The following is an 18436-nucleotide window of genomic DNA, read 5'->3' on the forward strand; positions in this document are numbered from 1 at the left end:
GGTTGTGAGATGATGTTTGTGTTTTTATTTAGAGACACTGAAAATCAATGTGACAACTCAAAGAGTTCTTCCTCCTTTGGCATGGCTTTCTGTGGGACAACCTGGTTCAAAAAGTATCTGTAAGAAATATCCTTGATACCTGGTTTCCAGGCTGGACTTATTTTTGTTGTGATAACTCGTTTCTCTTTGTCATTCAAAGACACAGCATGGGTCATTTGCATCATGATCAGGATGACCACGGCTGCAGCTTTTCGGGATGGTCAGCTATCTCAAACCTTTGGGACAATCATCTGGTCCTTCCTACTTACCTTCACAAACCTCTTGCTCTGTTTTATTGGACCTCAGGTTCACAGGACTAGATTAGTCCTAATCCTTTGTGACACACTCTTACCACTGTTCCTACTGTCTGGATTTTTGTTTTGCAGCCCTACAGCAGCAACCTGACCTTGATCTCTACCCCGTGGCAGACCACATTAATGATGGCCTACTCTAGTAACAATTTATTGTGATGCTCATGCCCATTTTTGGAGAAACTATTTAGCCAATAAGCATATTTCTCTGAGGATGAACAGAATGCTGTTTTGTTTTTTGCTTAATAAAATCCTCATTTATTTGGACTTATCTAATACATACTAGAAGCATGCATTATAAACACGTTTATATACTCTTTATATAAACAAAGGATAAAAGCAGATATATTGAAGAAACAGGATTAAAAATTTACAGCAGTTACCAAATTTCAGTAGTGTCTTTTTCAGTTGTTTTGGTAATATTTTGAAAATATTTTTCAAAATGTACAACATAGCAATTTGACCACTCAGTACTTATGCTGTGCTCACCACAAGTGTAGTAGCTCCCATCTGTCACCATGCCAGCCGTTACAATACCACTGACTATATTCCCTATGCTATATCTTTCATCCCTCTGATTTATTCATTCCACAACTGGAAGCCTGTATCTCCTATTCCCCTTCATTCAGTTTACACATCTCACCACTACCCTCCCCTCTGGCAACGATCGGTTTGTTCTCTGTATTTGTGGGTCTGTTTCTATTTTTGTTTGTTCATTTGTTTTGCTTTTTGGATTCCACATGTAAGTGAAATCATGTGGTATTTCTGTCTAGCTTATTTCACTTAGCATAATATCCTCTAGGTCCATCAGTGCTGTTGCAAATAGCAAGATATCTCATCCTTTTTTATGGCTGAGTAATATTCCATTATATATAATGGAATGTGATATATATTTATTTATATATTTATATGTAAATATTTATATATAAAGTTCTATTCAAATTTACTTATAAATGTATTTATAATTTATTTATAAATATTTATTTTATATTTATTTAAATATATATGTGATATATATCACATATACATATATATACACACATGTATATGTACATACATATATGTATATACATACGTATATGTGATATATATCACATCTTCTTTATCCATTTTTCTATCGATGGACACTTAGATTGCTTCTGTATCCGGGCTATTGTCAATGATGCTGCAATAAACATAATAAATGTAGGGGTGCCTGTATCTTGTCCAATTAGTGCTTTCATTTTCTTTGGGTAAATACCCAGTAGTGGAATTACTGGATCATATAATATTCCTATTTTTTAGTTTTTGTTACTGTTTTCCCCAGTGACTGCACCAATTTCATTCCGTGAACAGTGCACAAAGGTTCTTTTTTGCCACATCCTTGCCAACACTTGCTATTTCCTTTCTTCTTCATTTTAGCCATCCTGACAGGTATAAGGTGATATCTCACTACGGTTTTGACTTGTAGTTCCCTGACAATTAGTGATGTTGAGCATCTTTTCATGTGTCGGTTGGCCATTTGTATAATCTTCCTTGGAGAAATGTTTGTTCATATCTTCTCCCACTTTTAACTGGATTGTGTGTGTTTTGAATTGTGTAAGTTCTTTATATATTTTGGACATTCACCCCTTATTAGATATATCATTTGAAAATATCTTCTCCCACTCAGTAGGCTGCTTTTTCATTTTGTTGATGGTTTGCTATGCAAAATAGAATACTGTTTTTTCAATGTCTATTCCATGGTGGTCGTTTTTTAAGGGCTTTATAGGCATTAACCCATTTTATCCCCACAATCTCATATGAAGTAGTTATTGTCCCTATTATAGGGACAATTGTATTGGACAGATAAGAAAACTGAAATTCAGAAGGGTTGAAGTAACTTGTCCAAAACTTAACGTGATTTGTAAATGCCACTGACAGGATATGAAATCCAGGAACCATTGACTTTGGAATGCATGCTTAAACCCACAAATGACCTCTTTCCCTAATTCTCACTCTCCAGATGCCATGTAGATGGGATACTGGGTGGACCTTATTTAGTTAACCTTACACAAGCTATTTCCCCTATAAACCTGACCATAACTAAGTTACTTCTCCATGCCCTAGCAAAACCGAGCCATCATAGACATCAAGGTCATGGTGCAAAGCTTTAAGAGGCATGATGCAAACCTTCTGGAAAAGAAGCCAGCTTTTGCTGTTTAGTATGATTCCACATGAATGCCAGAGTTGGCTCTGCTAGTCTTACTGGACACTGCCCTGCTTAAATAGCAGGACACTGTCACAACTTTAGAATTTGTAAGAATGTGTACAGGATTTTTTTAATAGCTGCATCATAAATCCATGTAAGAGTAGTGATCTGTACAGTTAGCAATAATTTTTTTTAACTATAAATATCAATGTCCTTGCTAAAATCAAACTTGTAAAGACTGTCTTTATTAAACTAGTCTGAGTTCCGTTGAGAAAGTTCTATTTTAATTTTTTTCCAGTTTTATTGATATAATTGACACACAGTACTGTTTAAGGTGTACATAATGACTTAACTATACAGTGAAATGAATACCACAGTTCACATCCACAAAGAAAGTGGTTCTTTGCCAGAGATAAAGTAGTTACTTCATCAGAGAAAATGTAATATAAATAATTGTTTAAGAAGGTACTGGAAGACTAAACAGGTAAGAAGACAGGGACTACCATGATTTAGACCTTTCAGGAATGAAGGGTTACCCAACCAGATGAAGAACTCTGATCAGCTGAGATCTCTGCTTGGGGTGGGGGTTAGGCAGGTAGTGGTGGTAGGACTGGGTAGAAGAGACAAAGGTTAATAACAAACACAACTATCTCATAGTATCATGTTTATATTTGTGTCACTGAATAGGAGAACACTTATTTCTTCAGAATTAGGAGAATGGCCATCTCAGATTATTAACAATACTCTAAGTCCTAGGCTCTGGGTTAACTGTTAGATATTTATTTTTTAAATTTAAGTTTATTTATTTGAGAGGCAGAGTGAGCAGGGGAAGGGCAGAAAGAATCCCAAGCAGCCTGTGGGTGGAGCCTGATGCAGGGCTCGAACTCAAGAACCCTGAGTTCATGACCTGAGCCAAAACCAAGAGTAGGACACTTAACCAACTGAGCCACCCAGGTGCCACGACTTTGTTAGATATTTTAAAAGGCAGTGTTTCTGAACAGCATTCAGTATAGACACAGTGGCAGCTCAGGGTCCTTACCCATCAATATCTCAGTTTTAGGGCTTTACAGTGTAGCATGTTGGGACTTCAACAGAAACTTAGGAGACAGGCTCCCAAGAAGGGACGCTGTACCCAGATAAAAAAGTAATGCCAACTTAAGTGGGGAGCTTCTGAAGTATGATAATATTTGGTGGTAGGTAGGTCATGGAGCCTTGACTATAGGGAAGTCCATCCATTTTGAAACAGGGCTTGTCATCAGTTTGAGTACAGAGGATAGGATTTATCCAGCAGGAGACCCAAGTAAATGACCTGGGGACCAGGGCTCTGGTCTTGGGGAAAACAAGCTCAAATCAGTAAGGATACAGAGACAGGCTGCTATTTGGTAGACCCGGGTATCTAGGAACCCACCAGGGAACACAAGGTAGTCTTAGGGACAAAGAATAAATATAGCCCTTAGTAAATCCATCTACTCCATATGCTAGCAGAGTACTGTCAGCTGGGTTCTTAATGGCTGAAGAATATGACTGGGTTGACCCTACACCAGGTCTTTAGTACTTATCACGAGATGTGTTTGGTGAAGGCAGGGACCTAAAGTTGTTCCTTTGGTAAAATTGGCATTATCATGTCTTCTCCTGTTCATCTGACAGACACCAAATAATTTTGTTAGGGTGATATATTACTGGCCTGGTGAGTGGTAGATGATATCTCTTAAGGTGTATATATAGCAACTGGGCAGAAATGAATGGGAAGAAAATGAGGGAAGGTAAATGTGCGAAGCCAAGTAATCAGAAAATGTGAAATTTCCAATAACTTTATCCATGGAGACTTACTGGAGATATTTTAGAATTTTCAGGACTGAAATAATTCAAAGCCAGAGCACTGGGAGTTTCCCACCTATGGTATATCTTTAAGAAAGGGTAAGATTGGGTATCAGATTTCTGACTTAGTGAGATTATGGACATTGATCTAACACCCACAAGATTAAAAAATTTACTCAGGGAAATCATAATGATAATAATTCTGTCTTTAGAATTTCTGGACAAATGAACCTTCAAATGCTATAGTTCACTAATCTTTAAGGTTAAAAAAAAAATCACTTAATTTAAATAAGGACAATTCTGACCAAATTGGATAGCTTGCATCAGTAAGAAAGTTTATTGAAATTCATTAGTGAATGAGAATAGAAAGTTGTTTTTTTTTTTTTCCATTAAAGAACACTTTCTGGTAAAGTGAAAAGAAATACAGAAACCACAAAACACCTTTTAGACACCTTATTTTCAAGGAGTGAACCTATTTCCATAGACCATTAAGACTGAAGTGTTTTCTTGGCGCTTTTGTTTTTCATGCACCTGTACATAATGGTCTGTGTGAAGGGAGACTCTTTCCTCTTGATGCGGCTTAATAGTAGTGTTTCTTGGTTTCTGATTCAACCATTGATGAAAGGACTCTACCATCAGGTGCCACCTCTTCAATAATTGTCTTGATTACTCTGGTTTTGTTAGTATCTGTACATGAATCACAGGGGAAAAAAACAATTTAGACTAAATAATTTGTGGGGCTTCTTACTAATTAATCAAAATTTCTAAAAGAAAAGTACACTTAATTAAAAAAAGAAAGAAAATCCTATTTTTTTGTTTGTTTTTTAGATCCGAATAGTATTTAAGCTACAGCATCTTGCACCAGGTTATTTTTCGTTCAAGATGGATGTCAAGAGTATAGTTTGCTAAAAAAAAAAAAAAAAAAAAAAATCCAAGCGGAAATCTCTAAGATTTTAATTTTTTAGAAAGCTTTAAAAAGCAACAAAATCATCACGGAAATTTAAAACTAATTCTGATTACCCCAGCTAGTTTCTGCTGACCTTGGTCCCTTGGAAGAGGGCTCCCCGACGGACCCAGAAGACGAGGACTTGTGACCGCCGGAGCTGCCTCCACCGTAGCCGCCGCCGCTGGAACTGCCGCCGTGGCCACCGCCGCCGCCGGAGCTGCCGCCGCCGTAACCACCCCCGTGACTGCCGCCGGAGCTACCCCCGTGGCCGCTACCGCCGTGGCCGCCACCGCTGGAACTTCCGCCGCCGTAGCCGCCGCCGTAGCCGCCGCCGCCGCCGGAACTTCCGCCGTAGCCACCGCCGGAACTTCCGCCGCCGCGCCCGCCGCCGTAGCCGCCGCCGCCGCCGGAACTACCGGGAGTGAGGGTTATGTTCGGTTAACTCTAACTTTGAAAAATGGTGGGTCGCCTTCTAGGTTATCGTTACTTTAAAAATAAGCAAAACGTGTTTCGAGAGGGGAAAAAAAAATACCTGTCGAATATGGATTCTCAGACCCACTAACGAACAGTTTTATATGCACACAACTTTCAGAATCAAATCCATGGGAAACTCAGGCTGTGGTTGCATACGCCTTTCTCTGTACTCTGCCTTCCCCCTTCTCCCTTTCGCCCATCCTCCGGCACTTTGGGTTTTGGAAAAGCCCGGCGATTTAGAACACTGAATAAGACCAACTGGGATAATTCTAAGATTTTTATAATTTACCTTCCTTCTCCTTCTAGTAGGCTGCGGTAGGTTTGAATTTCATTCTCCAGTCGGATCTTAATATCCAGGAGTTGTTGGTACTCAGCATTCTGGCACTCGGTTTCAGCTCGAATCTGTTGCAGTTGTTCCTCCAGAGAGGAGATCTGGGCCTGAATCTGGGAGAGCTGCATACAGTAGCGACCTTCTGTTTCTGCCAAGGAGGCTTCCAGGGATTGTTTCTGGAAAGAGAGAATGTACGGTGGCTTAGAGACTTCTTTGTTTAATAGAGTACAGTGAAGATTATTTAATAATTATTTAATGATAATTAATATTTAATCTTTAATAATAAGACATCAAATAGAAGAATAAAGGAAATGAATAGAATTTGTGTTTTATGTTTAATGGCAACATTTTAACTTCACGTTTAGAGCAGGGCCCCTAAGACTTTTCTCCCATTAACAAAGAGCTCCAATTTTATTTCTACTTTCGTACTCTTTCTTTTTTTCTTGTGGTGCATATTCTTATGTGAGTGTGAAACTTTGTGTGTTAAAGTTGAAGTTATTTCAAGAGAGAATTACAAACATACCAGGGCTAGTTGGGACTGTAGTTCGATTTCCAGACCTTGAACCGTGCGTCTCAATTCAGTAATCTCCGATTTGTGGCTGGACATTTGTTCGATGTTACTATTGATTTCCGTAGTGAGTTCTTTGCTCTAGAGTATTAACAACAGGGGAAAAGATGAGAAAATTCTGAAATGATAACCAAACGTCCGTTGGCCCCACTATGAAGGAAGACGAATTAACCTTTTCGTTGAACCAGGCTTCAGCGTCTTTGCGGTTTTGTTCAGCAAGTTGTTCATACTGGTTTCTCATGTTATTCAGAAGTTCAGTCAGATCGACACCTGGGGCAGCATTCATTTCTACATTTACATCACCAGTGGACACATTTTGAAGGTCTTTCATTTCCTGTTAGAGGAACAGAAAAATTTAATGATTGTATCGTGACCACATGACCCCCCCCCCCCCTTTTATTTTTGGCTGCGGGACGTATAACTTTTTGCATCACCTCTTCATGATTCTTCTTCAGGTAGGCCAGCTCTTCAGTCAGGCTCTCGATCTGCATCTCCAAGTCAGCCTTGGTCAGGGTCAGTTCATCCAGCACCCTGCGCAGGCCATTGATATCAGCCTCCACGCTCTGGCGCAGGGTGACCTCGTTCTCATACCTGAAACAAGCATGGTACAAATACTGGATGTAATTTACATATGGGAGATGTTCCTGGGCTGAGACTGTTTTAGAAGCGAATACAGAGTTGGCTTCATATGGCAACATTTATTGTGTACTAATTCATATGGGGATAGAGGGATATTAGTGGGTTAATGCAAAGAAGCTTAGCAGTTTACTTTAAAATGCATTTTCTTCTTTTAATATTGCCAAGAAGGTAATATTGAAATTGAAAAATTTTCGGACAGCTCCAATACTGTTTAACGTTGAATGAATTCAAGAAAATGTAAATGCTATTGTAGGTGTCCAAAGTCACTGCTAAAAACAACTCCTGTATTTGTTGTGACTGTGTTGTACCATGTTTACTTAGCTTACTTTAATCTGAAGTCATCAGCTGCCAGCCTGGCATTGTCGATCTGAAGCAGGATATTGGCATTATCGGTTGTCAGATTGAGGATCTGGAGGGAGAGGCAAAGAAATCAGATACAGATACGCCACTATAAAACCAGGTGGCATAGATAGATGAGCTGCATTTTTATGTTCTCTTACAAAATCCTGGGGGGATTTTTTTTATCTTAAATATAAAATATTGCAGGGCTACTCATATACTTAAATTTGAGTCATTTGTTCTCTTAAAGTTTCTATACATATCTACTTCTGTATCATCTTTTTCTGAAAACTAACTGCAGTTATATAGCTGTGTTCTTGCACAGCTCCCCTCTCCCCCGTCCCATTTTATACTGTGTGATTTCCATGTATTTCAGTGAACTTTTGACTGACTCATACCTTTTGGTTTAACTTGTTTTAAATATACATTCTAAATGAATACACTCTGGGCTGACACACAGTAGGTACAATTCACAAATCTCCCAGAGGCAAACAATATCCCATTTTCATACTGGAGAATTCATGTTACTTATAATGTTGGTAATGGATTTTTTTTATTATCAATCTGAATACTGTCTTGTTCTGATTGATTTAATAATTCTTTCAGTTCCGATATTTGTAAATGACCTAGTATTTTAACTATGAACTCATACACTCATTAAAACATAAAAAAATTCTCAGTAATCCGTCATCTGATAAGGTATACAACACACATTGAAGATTTCAATGACCATATCCTCACAAATATTTACCTTTGAGGAGACTGGATTATTTTTGGAAGTGAGAAAGTAACCTAGGCAAACAGTGAATAGCTACATTGTAGTTAATGTAAGAGTCACATATCTGAGTTACATGGATAAAAAATAGGCTTAAAGTTGGATTTTTAAGATGCACCTTACCTGATTTTTAAGATCATCGATGGTTTGGTAGTATTTGCTGTAGTCACGAGGTTCTCTCTGGCCTAAGCCGCCATGCTTTTCATACCACTCCTTGATTTTGCCTTCTAGCTCATAGTTTGATTCTTCCAGAGCCCGCACTTTGTCCAAGTAGGAAGCCAGGCGGTCATTCAGATTCTGCATGGTTACTTTTTCATTTCCAGAGAGAAGGCCACCATCTCCTCCAAATCCACCCCCAAAGCCTCCAAAGCTGCCTCCACTGAAGCCGCCACCACCAAAGCTGCCCCCTCCAAAGCTGCCTCCTCCATAGCCCCCACCAAAGCTGCTGCTTCCATAGCCTCCACCAAAGCCTCCTCCACCAAAGCCTCCTCCGCCAAAGCCTCCTCCTAATCCTCCATAGCCACCTGATGAGCCCCCAAAGCAGCCTCCACCAGAGCTCCCACGACTAAAAGAACCACCACTGAACCCCCCTGAGCTAAATCCTCCACCAATGGAGCCTTTGCTGCTTGAAATTCTGAAGGATGACCCTCCTCCTCCTCCTCCTCCCCCCCCACTGCGGGAGGAAGAGTACTGCTTGCTTGAGCTGTATCGAACAGACATGGTGATGCTGTTTAGCTCAGGGAGTGCTTGCTACCAAGGACAGTGACAAGCCTTTATACACCGAGAGGGTGTGTCCCACATGTGTTAGAGTTTGCTTACTTGCATGGTTTTCTTTTTGCCAATTTAGCATCTTTACTTATGATTGCATAAATTATCGTTGGTAATAACCAATTCCAATATGTATGGTTTTGAATTTGCCCTAAGAACAAACAGGAGTTTTGCTGTGTTGAAATTGAAAATGGGTGTAGTTCAGATGAGCTTATGTTTCATTATGCTTTTTTACCTTTTGAAGAATATTGAGCAACTTAAATCCAGTTTTTTCTCAGTACTAATTTAGTTACACAGAATGTTTGCAAAGTTTGGAAAAAGAATTTTAGCTACAAAATTATTGTTGAAGATTTTTCAAATCCATGTTTTAAATAGTTTTAATTAATTGGAAAAAAAAACTAACAAAGTCATGCTCTAATGGGGATCCTGTAGAAAATTGTAAGCAAACCAAAAAGAAAAGAAAAAAATATGCTAAACAGTTTAATTAGTGTTCAAAAGATGCCACATATGAAAAATTAAAGCCATAAAAAAACCAAATTGGTGTGTGTGTGTGTGTGTGTGTGTGTGTGTGTGTAGTGTTTGTAGGGAATCTTTTATTTGGAGAATGAAAGCATAGTGGTACTTTGCTTAGAGAGTTGGAAGTGAGTAATGACTTAGGAATCTGCCAATTTAATGGTGCTATTCTTTTTAACCTTATATATATTTTTAAGTTTATTTTGAGAGTGAGAAAGCTCATATGAATGTGTGAGCGGGGGAGGGGCTGAGAGAGAGAGAGAGAGAGAGAGAGAGAGAGAGAGAGAGAGAGAGAATCCCAAGCAGGCTCCATGCTGTCAGCACGGAGCCCAACACAGGGCTCAATACCACAAACTGCAAGATCATGACCTGAGCTGAAACCATGAGCTGGACGCTTAACTGAGCCACCCAGGCACCCTTTCTTTTTAACCTAAAAAAAAAAAAAAAAAAAAAAAAATCATGAAGTGATTCTGGATTTTATTGATTTTTAAATTCATCATAGTGAAGGCTGATTTGAAGACCATAATGCAGAAATTCTTAGCACAATATATGACAAACTAACCTCCATTACTTTCTTTACTCTAAATTTGATTGATCCTTGCCAAAGGGAGAGCTTAGTTATGTTGTAATTGTGATTAAAAATTTGCTTACAGGAATATAAATCCAGATTAGAGAATGTTATTTGCTCCAAAAATTATGATCTGGACTGTGAACATATGTTTCCAAGCTAGATTCTGTTTCTCAAAAAAAATTTTTTTTTTCCTTGGATACACTGTGTATAGAATTTGGTGTAACAGTTTGTCTAGTGAAGTATTTAATTGGGACTTTAATACATGGTATAAAATTATTTTTCATCTACCCATAGGCTATGACAATGCTGTTGTTCAAAAATATATTCATGTGTATTACACACACACACACACACACACACATATTTTATAATTAAACAGTGCCATTTGTGATCCTGTGATTTTATAATCTGTGAAACAAGCTGCTGAAATAGGGATGGTGGTTATCTCTAGTGTATGAAAGAGGAAGTTGAAGCTGAGAGAGGTTATGATTTCACCTAACGAAATGAAATAGGTGGTAGAACTGAGATTAGAAACTTAGTGTTTTGATGCCTGACGTTTGGCTCTTTCCTACGCTACCATTGTGTCTATGTACTCTCTACTGTGGTTGGTCTGATAGAATCGAATGCCTCTCTTTCTCACCATAAACTTCTCCACGTGGGAAAAAAACAAAACAAAACAAAAAGTCCTTGGAAGCATGAAAATGTTGAGATGATAGGGTATTTGGCACATGCTCTTGTTTTACGAATTGCTTTTTCCTATTAGATGTACAGCTGCACAGCCTATGAAAACTGTAGAAAAAGTTTGTTTCTTCAGGGAAGGGGAATGTGGCTGGGAGTGTTAGTGTAGAGCTGATTGTCAGGGGTTACGGTTATTACCCAGCACGTTGTGGTTCCGCCAACTTGTTAGCACATGTAAGTGGGGCAGTAGCTAAAAGAAATAATGAAACCCAACCATGGGAATTGATCCTTGAGGAAGATAGCAGGCGGTAGAGGAAGGCTGTAAAAATCAGGATAGAGAAAACAAAAAACCATTCCAGTAAGTTCAGAGCAGATGTTGAAGCCTTGATATTAATGAAAGCGATTTGGAAAGAAACCATTTTAATTAAAGAGAGATTCTGGTAGATTTTACCTGCCATTATTATGAATTTTGGATCTTGATCTTACCAGTTTTGCTTCAGTATTAGCTTTTACTATTTTTTTTCACCCTGGTGGAGAAATATAAAATTTAAATCTATTTTCAGTTATTTAACCGGTACAAGTGGTATGAAGAAATCTGTTACAATCATATTAAAGAATATGTGAAAGGAAACCTGTGCGTAAAAGTACACGGGGACAAATACATGTATAGAGACTCTTCTAATACCAACTATAATATTTAAACCACCTTTAACTAAATCTATTCTCGAAGGCTGATTATTAACCTGTATATTGTAGAAATTGATTTGTTTTTATTTGCACTGTCATTTGTTGAAATCCGCCTTTGGCATGAGTGACGTTACAGAGGTGCCATGTAATAATTCTATAGCTAAATGGGATGAAAATTTACAGACTGTCATTTCTAATCTTGGCACCGTATACACTTGATTGCCATAATCCACTGTAACTGTAATTTCGTTGTTTTCTATTTTTATTGTGTCTCTGTGGGGCGTTGATAGGTATTTAGAAGATAGATGAGTGAGATTCAGCTCTTGCCCTTAACGATTTTACTAATCCTTACAATCTAATTGAGGAGACAAAACAAACATTATCAACCTAAGCACCATATGAATGGTAAATGAAGTGAAAAGGAGGTGGGGTGGGGAAAAGGAGTTAACATTTCTAAACATCTACTATGTTCTAGATGGTTTAGTCTCCTGTAATCCTCCCCAATTTCTCTCTGGTATTACATACCTCATTTTATAGCTGGAAAAAAAAAAAAAAGTGAAGCTTTAGAAAGCTTTAGGAATTGCCCAGAGTAGCATAGGTAGTTTATGCTAGAGCCTGGTTTTGAATCAGCTTCAAAGATGATCCTGTTTTCATGACAGGATCTGTCGTGAAAGACTGTCGCTGTAAGGCTGATGAGCAAGGAGTCTTGTTGGAATAGGGTCATCTGACAAAGTTTCATGTGCCAGTGGAATTTAAGCTGAGTCTTGCAAAGGATGGGTAGGGTTCTTCCATGCATGCAGCAGCAGAGAGAGGACCTTTCTGGGAAGTGGGGACTATGAAAATGCCAAACAGGTGGAGACTCTTAATGGGCCAGTTTGGCTAGATCAGATCATCTATATTTATTAATTTCTCTTAACAGATTTTATTTGGTACCTGCAATATTCCCTGGGGATACATAGGTGACTAAGACAAATCTGCCACTTAGGGAATTTGCACTGTACTTGGAGAGACAAGCAAACATACCCACAAGTTGGAGATTCTAATATAGGGTACTCTGGGCTACACTTGAGGCATGACCAGGGTGTTGAGGTAGTGCAGGGAGGGGTTCTAACAGTCTGGTGTGTGTGTGTGTGTGTGTGTGTGTGTGTGTGTGTGTGCGCGCGCGTGCGCGTGTGTGTGCGTGTGATGTGCATGAGGGCACAATGAAAGAAAAATGAAGTTTTGAGAAGTTTGTTTTAAGATAGGAATTTGAAGTAGTACCAGGATATTCACGTAAAAATGTCTTAGCACTTAGACTCCTAGGACTACAGTTCAGGAGGGAGATTAGAGCAGCAGATACATTCAAGATAGGTAAGATCCCTAAGGGAAGGAATTGAGAAAGAAATGAGTGAAGGTCTAAGCCTGAACTTTGAGGGATGGCCACTTTAGGGGCTGGGAAGAAGAGCTAGAGACTAGAGAATAATACTGAGAAGGAGGGCACTTATGATTTGGGAAAGAGGAAGAAGGAACTTGGAAGCCAAGGGAGGAGGGAACCCAGATAAGTAGGCTGGTCACCAGAAAGAGAGACCAAGGAGAAAGGAGATTGAAGAGAAACTTGATTTGGCAGTTAGGAACCACTGGCGTCCTTCCACAAGAGAGGTTTAGTGGAATTGTAGTAGGGTAATCTACAATATATACCCAATATTAGATTTGGCCACTTTGCTTACTGTATTTTGTTTTCATGTAGTCCAGTGTATTAATTTCCTCTTTAATTGCTTCTGGATTTGCAGTCATGGTTAAGGCGGGTATACACTATTCTCATGAGTTTAGTTTGGCTGGGGCTCTTGAAACATGTTGATTCAGCTTTGTTATCAACTTGACTTGTCGCACTGTTGGGATTTTTGGACCTTTCCTATTCCTTGTTTTTCTTCAAGTAAAATTCTCTTTTGAAGTTTCTGTTTGAAAATTCTATTTGCAAGTTTCTTTCTCTGATTAATTGAGATACAATGAGTAATTTAAGTAGTTACAGAAAGAGGACTCTGGTAGTGCAGATTATGTCTCAAGATGGCAGGATTGATGAGCTAAATGTTTAGAGTTTTCCATTGTTTATCACAGAAAGTTTGAAAGTTAGACATATTTTGCTTGACTGGTCTGTGACTGTGTGCAAACTGCTGAATGTGCCTTTATGATTACCACCCACAGAGTCAAAGCCAAATAGAAAATTGTACAACTGTGTAGTGGATTTGGTACCCTCCTCCCAGACGACTGAGTATTTAGGCAATAATTAGTAATTAGCGAAGATATTCATAAGGCCCATGACTTCTCATTGCAAAACATCTAAAATTCAGTGCTTTAAAATCTGCAGACACTCCCATATCATGCAATTTTTCTGAAACTTCTGGGATTGCACTGTGATAGAAGCCACAAAAATGTGGAAATTACATGAAGGCTTTTCAGTTAATACAGCAGATGGTTAAGTGAGTGGTGAGTGGGCTCTGGAGCCAGACTGCCAGGGTTACAGCCCACACCCCACCACTCACTGTGTGTTGTCTTGGTTTCCTCATTTCTTAATTGAAAAAAAATGTTTATTTATTTTTGAAGGAGAGACGGAGTGTCAGCGGGGGTGGGGCAGAGAGAGAGGGAGACACAGAATTGGAAGCAGGTGTCAGAAGCAGTCTCCAGGCTCTGGGCTGTCAGCACAGAGCCAACACAGGGCTCTAACTCACAAACTGTGAGATCATGACCCGAGCCAAAGTCGGACGCTTAACTGACTGAGCCACCAAGATGCCCCACGGTTTCCTCATTTCTCAAAAAGGAATGATAATTTTGCTTACTCTGCAGTGTTGCAGCGGTAGTTGAATGAGTTAGTTAAATATTAAGCATTTAGAACAGTGCCTGACATACATGGAACAAGTGCTTAAGACACGTTTATTGGTGTTACTATTACTGTGATCAGTATCTTAGAGCCTAAGCCACTGTCTAACCCACAGTTGGCCGGAAAAATATGAGTGAAAGGATAAGGTTAGAGGATGGAAAATGGCTGGTGAGGAGGAGAAAATGGCAGGGGAGGAGGGTAGGCAAAGGAAAGATGTGCTTTACTGATAACTTTGTGATAAAGTTTGCCATCTGTTTTTCTCTAAATGATGTGTGGGTTTTTTTTTGAAGTTTATTTATTTTGAGAGAGAGAGAGAGAGTGTGTGTGTGCATGTGGTGGAGGGGCAGGGAAAGAGGTAGAGAGGATCCCAAGCAGGCTCTGCACTGTCAGCGGGGAGCCCGATGAGGGGCCCAAACTCACAAACCTGGGTGCTTAACTGACTAAGCCACCCAGGTGCCCCTGTGCTTTCATTTTTAACTTCATTCTTTTCTTTATCTCCTATATCCACCAAATCCCCAATTTTGTCACTTTTTTTTTTTTTTTTTTAAATCTTAGCTGATGTTTTTCTTTCTTTCTGTCTGGTCCCACTGCAACTGCCCTAATCCAGGCTTTCAGCACTTCTGTCACCAATGTTATATCACCAGCTTCTGAAGACATTTTCTTGGCTCAGTGCTATGTCACTTAAGATCTTTCCTGTTCACTGCTGCAGGATTAATGTTCTTGACAAAGTATTGTCATGACTTCATCAGTGTACTCAAGCACCTATTATGGATTTCTCTTGTGGATGGATTAAGTCTTCTCAACAGCTTTGCCTGACTCTGTCTGTTCATCTTCATGCTCCCTGCGGTGCATAAGGATGTTGGAGTGGAAGGAGAGCTGCATTCTCCTCATGAAGTAATTATGTGGCCTTGGGCAAGACACTCAGCCTCTCTGTGTCTCATTTTACTACCCTATAAAATATGGGTAATACTGTAGGTTTCCCCTGCTGTTTGGAAGTAGAGTGTTCCTGTAAAGCAAAGAAGCAGTTATCATTAATTTATATGGAAAATTTTGAGCATCCCCAAGTCCTCAAAATAACTTCTTTTAGGCTTTTCTGATACCCTGGGACACATCTTGCTAACTGATGCACAGAATACATGGAGATAAAGCCCACACGCTCACAGACACAGTGGAAAGCTATGGCTGATAGACGCTGAGATGCTGAATGTAGTTCTCAGGGGAGGAGCTTGGTGGGGCCATTCTTGCTACCTCTATAATGGCTCACTGCAAGAAACGCTTGGTGCTATTTTCGCTTTTTGCCTATTTTTCACAAAAGTGAAAATCTCTTTGGATTTTTTCCAGTTAATGAGAACAGGTACCAATGTAAGTCTTTTGTAAAAGCAAAATGGCATCAAGGTGAACTTCCAAAAAGCGGGGGATGCATGTACTCATAAATATTACAATATGTATAATCACAATCCAATGAAAAAATGTGTTAGCATTTCCGTGAAAAATTCTTTAATGATCAGCAAGCCTTTTTTTTTTTTTTTTAATCCTGGCCAAGACATTATGCTTTATCCCTGAATTTAAGGCCTTTGTTGCTCTTGTTTTGAAATGTCCTTCTTTCACTTTGCTAGTTACTCAAATCATGCTACCTCAACTCGAAGCTCTGGCTTAAATGTCCTCTCCTTCATGAGGTTTCTCACCATTAATGTAAGTCACGTCTGTCTGTCTCTTTTAGTTCCTGTGTGGGTAATCTAGTGTTTTATAATACGCTGTGCTATCATTGTTCCCAGTGAGATGAGGCCTTTAAGTCCCTTTAGAGAAGGGAGGGTGCTGTATACCCAGTCTGTACCTGACAGATACTTACTGTTCTCTGAATGTTTTCGTATCACCTCAGTGCCTTTTCCTACTTTCTTTTCTTGCCTTTATTTTGTTCTCTAAAGTGTTTTTGGCAGTGGTGCAAGTTCAAAATTTAAATAAAGGCCAGTTGAAGACAACTAATTTCACTTTAAAGTAACTTATAATACTTTTAGATGTGAGAATGTTGCATAAGAATGATAAGAAATCTAATATTCTGCATAGGAGTTTTAAGGTATCTAAAATATATAAAGATATATACCTTGGACTTTATATATATGCTTTATATATTTAAAAAAAAACATTTTGGCCCTCACTTTTTCCGCTTCATTAAAGGTCCCCTTTTTGGTCTTGGATCTGTTGTGATGATCTTGATACTGGCAAACTCCCAAAATATATCTGTACTTCTAACACTTCAATCTGTTTATTAGGATAGTTGGCTATTTTAGTTGGTTTTCTAGTTAGAAAGCACATGAGTTTGGTGTAACTTAAGGATTAAATGTTATGTGACTTGGCCTTTATGTTTCGTTAGCATGTCATAGGTTTCTTCCTTTCGATTGATTGAGTTGACTTCATTCTATGAAAACAATTACCTGCATTAGGAGGTGTGAAACTATGAATCACCTGCATTAGGAGGAGAATTTACTGATGTAGAGCAGAAAACAGAACGATAATATCCCTTTGAGTTTTCATAAAAAGTAGTAAAAGTGAAAGTACCAGCCAACCAGCCAAGCTCTACAAACTACACTCTTAAGATATTAAAACAACATTGTCAAAAATAGTGGCTGTTTTTTGCCCTTATTCCTAAATCCAAGAAAATTCCTTTAGGTCCAATTGTGGTTGTTAATCAAAATCGATCTCTCAAAGATGTGTGGTAATGGGAGAAAGTAATTTATGAAATCTTGTTAATTTTTACTTAGGGAATCTGGGCAGATCTAAAAAGAGTAGACAAAATTTTGATTTCCAAATGGTACATATAGAGGTTAAAGAATATAATAAAAGCGGCAATCCCCCACTCTAGTAATTTTAAATGAATATATATAATGTGCTTAAATTAAGAAAAAAATCTTACGAGTTAATCTCTTAATTTTATTGCTTAGAGATTTTTAAAATACTTTAAAGAATCAGCTTGTCAGTTTTATAACAAGTTGACAATAGCTCGGTGTTCAGATCACCTGTGTGTGTGTGTGTGTGTGTGTGTGTGTGTGTGTGTGTGTGGTGGGAATGGTAAGGAATAGATTGAAACAATTATTAAAATGAAACACATAATTGCAATGGAGAAAATTTACTGTAACCATTCTGTGGCCTCCCTCTACAAGGTTGATGTGAGATAATGCCCAAAGAACACAAATTTCTTGGATTAAATTTATTAAATAAATATGAAAGTAACCTTTGCAAAGTCAGTCCTCAGATAATTAGAGCTTATTGAGACTTATTCTGTGTTCCAGGGCCCGTGCCAAACACTTGACCTGAATTTTTGTCTCATCAAATCCTGACAGCAATTGTACAAGGTAGCTTTTATTTTAACTGAAAAATTAAGTAGCTTGCTCAAAATTGTTCAATAGAAGGACTCAGCTGGGATTTGGGTACAGATCTAGCTTGAGAACTTTTAACACGGTGAGTGAGCTAAAAGTCTCTGGAAGTGATCCAGAATTGTATTTTGCAGTCACGTGACTTAGAAAATGAACAAGAACATGAGGGGTTCTGTTTTCTTCCTCAGATCAGGTAAGCCTTTTTAAAAATCATTTCATTTGTGATGAAAAACAGACTGGGACATGAATTCTCCTGGAGGGGTCAGACTTGTAGGTTTTATCTGTACCCAGGCTAGACTGTGTCCTGACTTTCTGAGGGTCCTTCCTGCTTGGGTTTCTGGAGGTCCCTAAGTCTTGGGCGTGATGGTCCTCAGCTCCAGACCAGTCGTTAAAATAACAAATCGGAGCAATTAGCCACCATGCATAATTGCCACACTAATCCTTTTATTATGCTGGCTTTTCTAGACAGAGCTAAACCCTTTATGGAGATTAACTGCTTTTTGTAAGGTTTTTATTCTGAATCTTGAACAAATGGTGTATTATCTGAATTAATTTGATAGTAAACTGTGACTTGGAAGGGTTCT

The 18436-nt window shown here is 38.7% G+C and overlaps 1 protein-coding gene and 1 long non-coding RNA gene across 5 annotated transcripts in view; one reads left to right on the forward strand and one right to left on the reverse strand.

Moving 5' to 3' along the window:
* Positions 1 to 4652: 4652 nt before the first annotated feature.
* KRT10 (keratin 10) lies at positions 4653 to 9130 on the reverse strand. Its single transcript, XM_042914385.1, has 8 exons — positions 8534 to 9130; positions 7623 to 7705; positions 7092 to 7248; positions 6830 to 6991; positions 6613 to 6738; positions 6048 to 6265; positions 5359 to 5696; positions 4653 to 5025 (listed from the first exon to the last, which is right to left on the reverse strand). Exons 1-8 carry the CDS (start codon positions 9128 to 9130, stop codon positions 4919 to 4921), a joined length of 1788 nt encoding a protein of 595 aa, XP_042770319.1. The 3' UTR covers positions 4653 to 4918.
* The window catches only part of LOC122205813, a 149889-nt gene continuing 137110 nt past the window's right edge, over positions 5658 to 18436 (forward strand). For all 4 annotated transcript variants that reach the window (XR_006196275.1, XR_006196274.1, XR_006196276.1 and 1 more), the window contains exons 1-2: positions 5658 to 5744; positions 17769 to 17831. This is a non-coding gene — a long non-coding RNA (uncharacterized LOC122205813). The remainder of the gene's footprint in view (positions 5745 to 17768; positions 17832 to 18436) is intronic.

Source organism: Panthera leo, chromosome E1 (genome assembly GCF_018350215.1).
Source record: "Panthera leo isolate Ple1 chromosome E1, P.leo_Ple1_pat1.1, whole genome shotgun sequence".
NCBI classification, from domain to species: Eukaryota; Metazoa; Chordata; class Mammalia; order Carnivora; family Felidae; genus Panthera; species Panthera leo.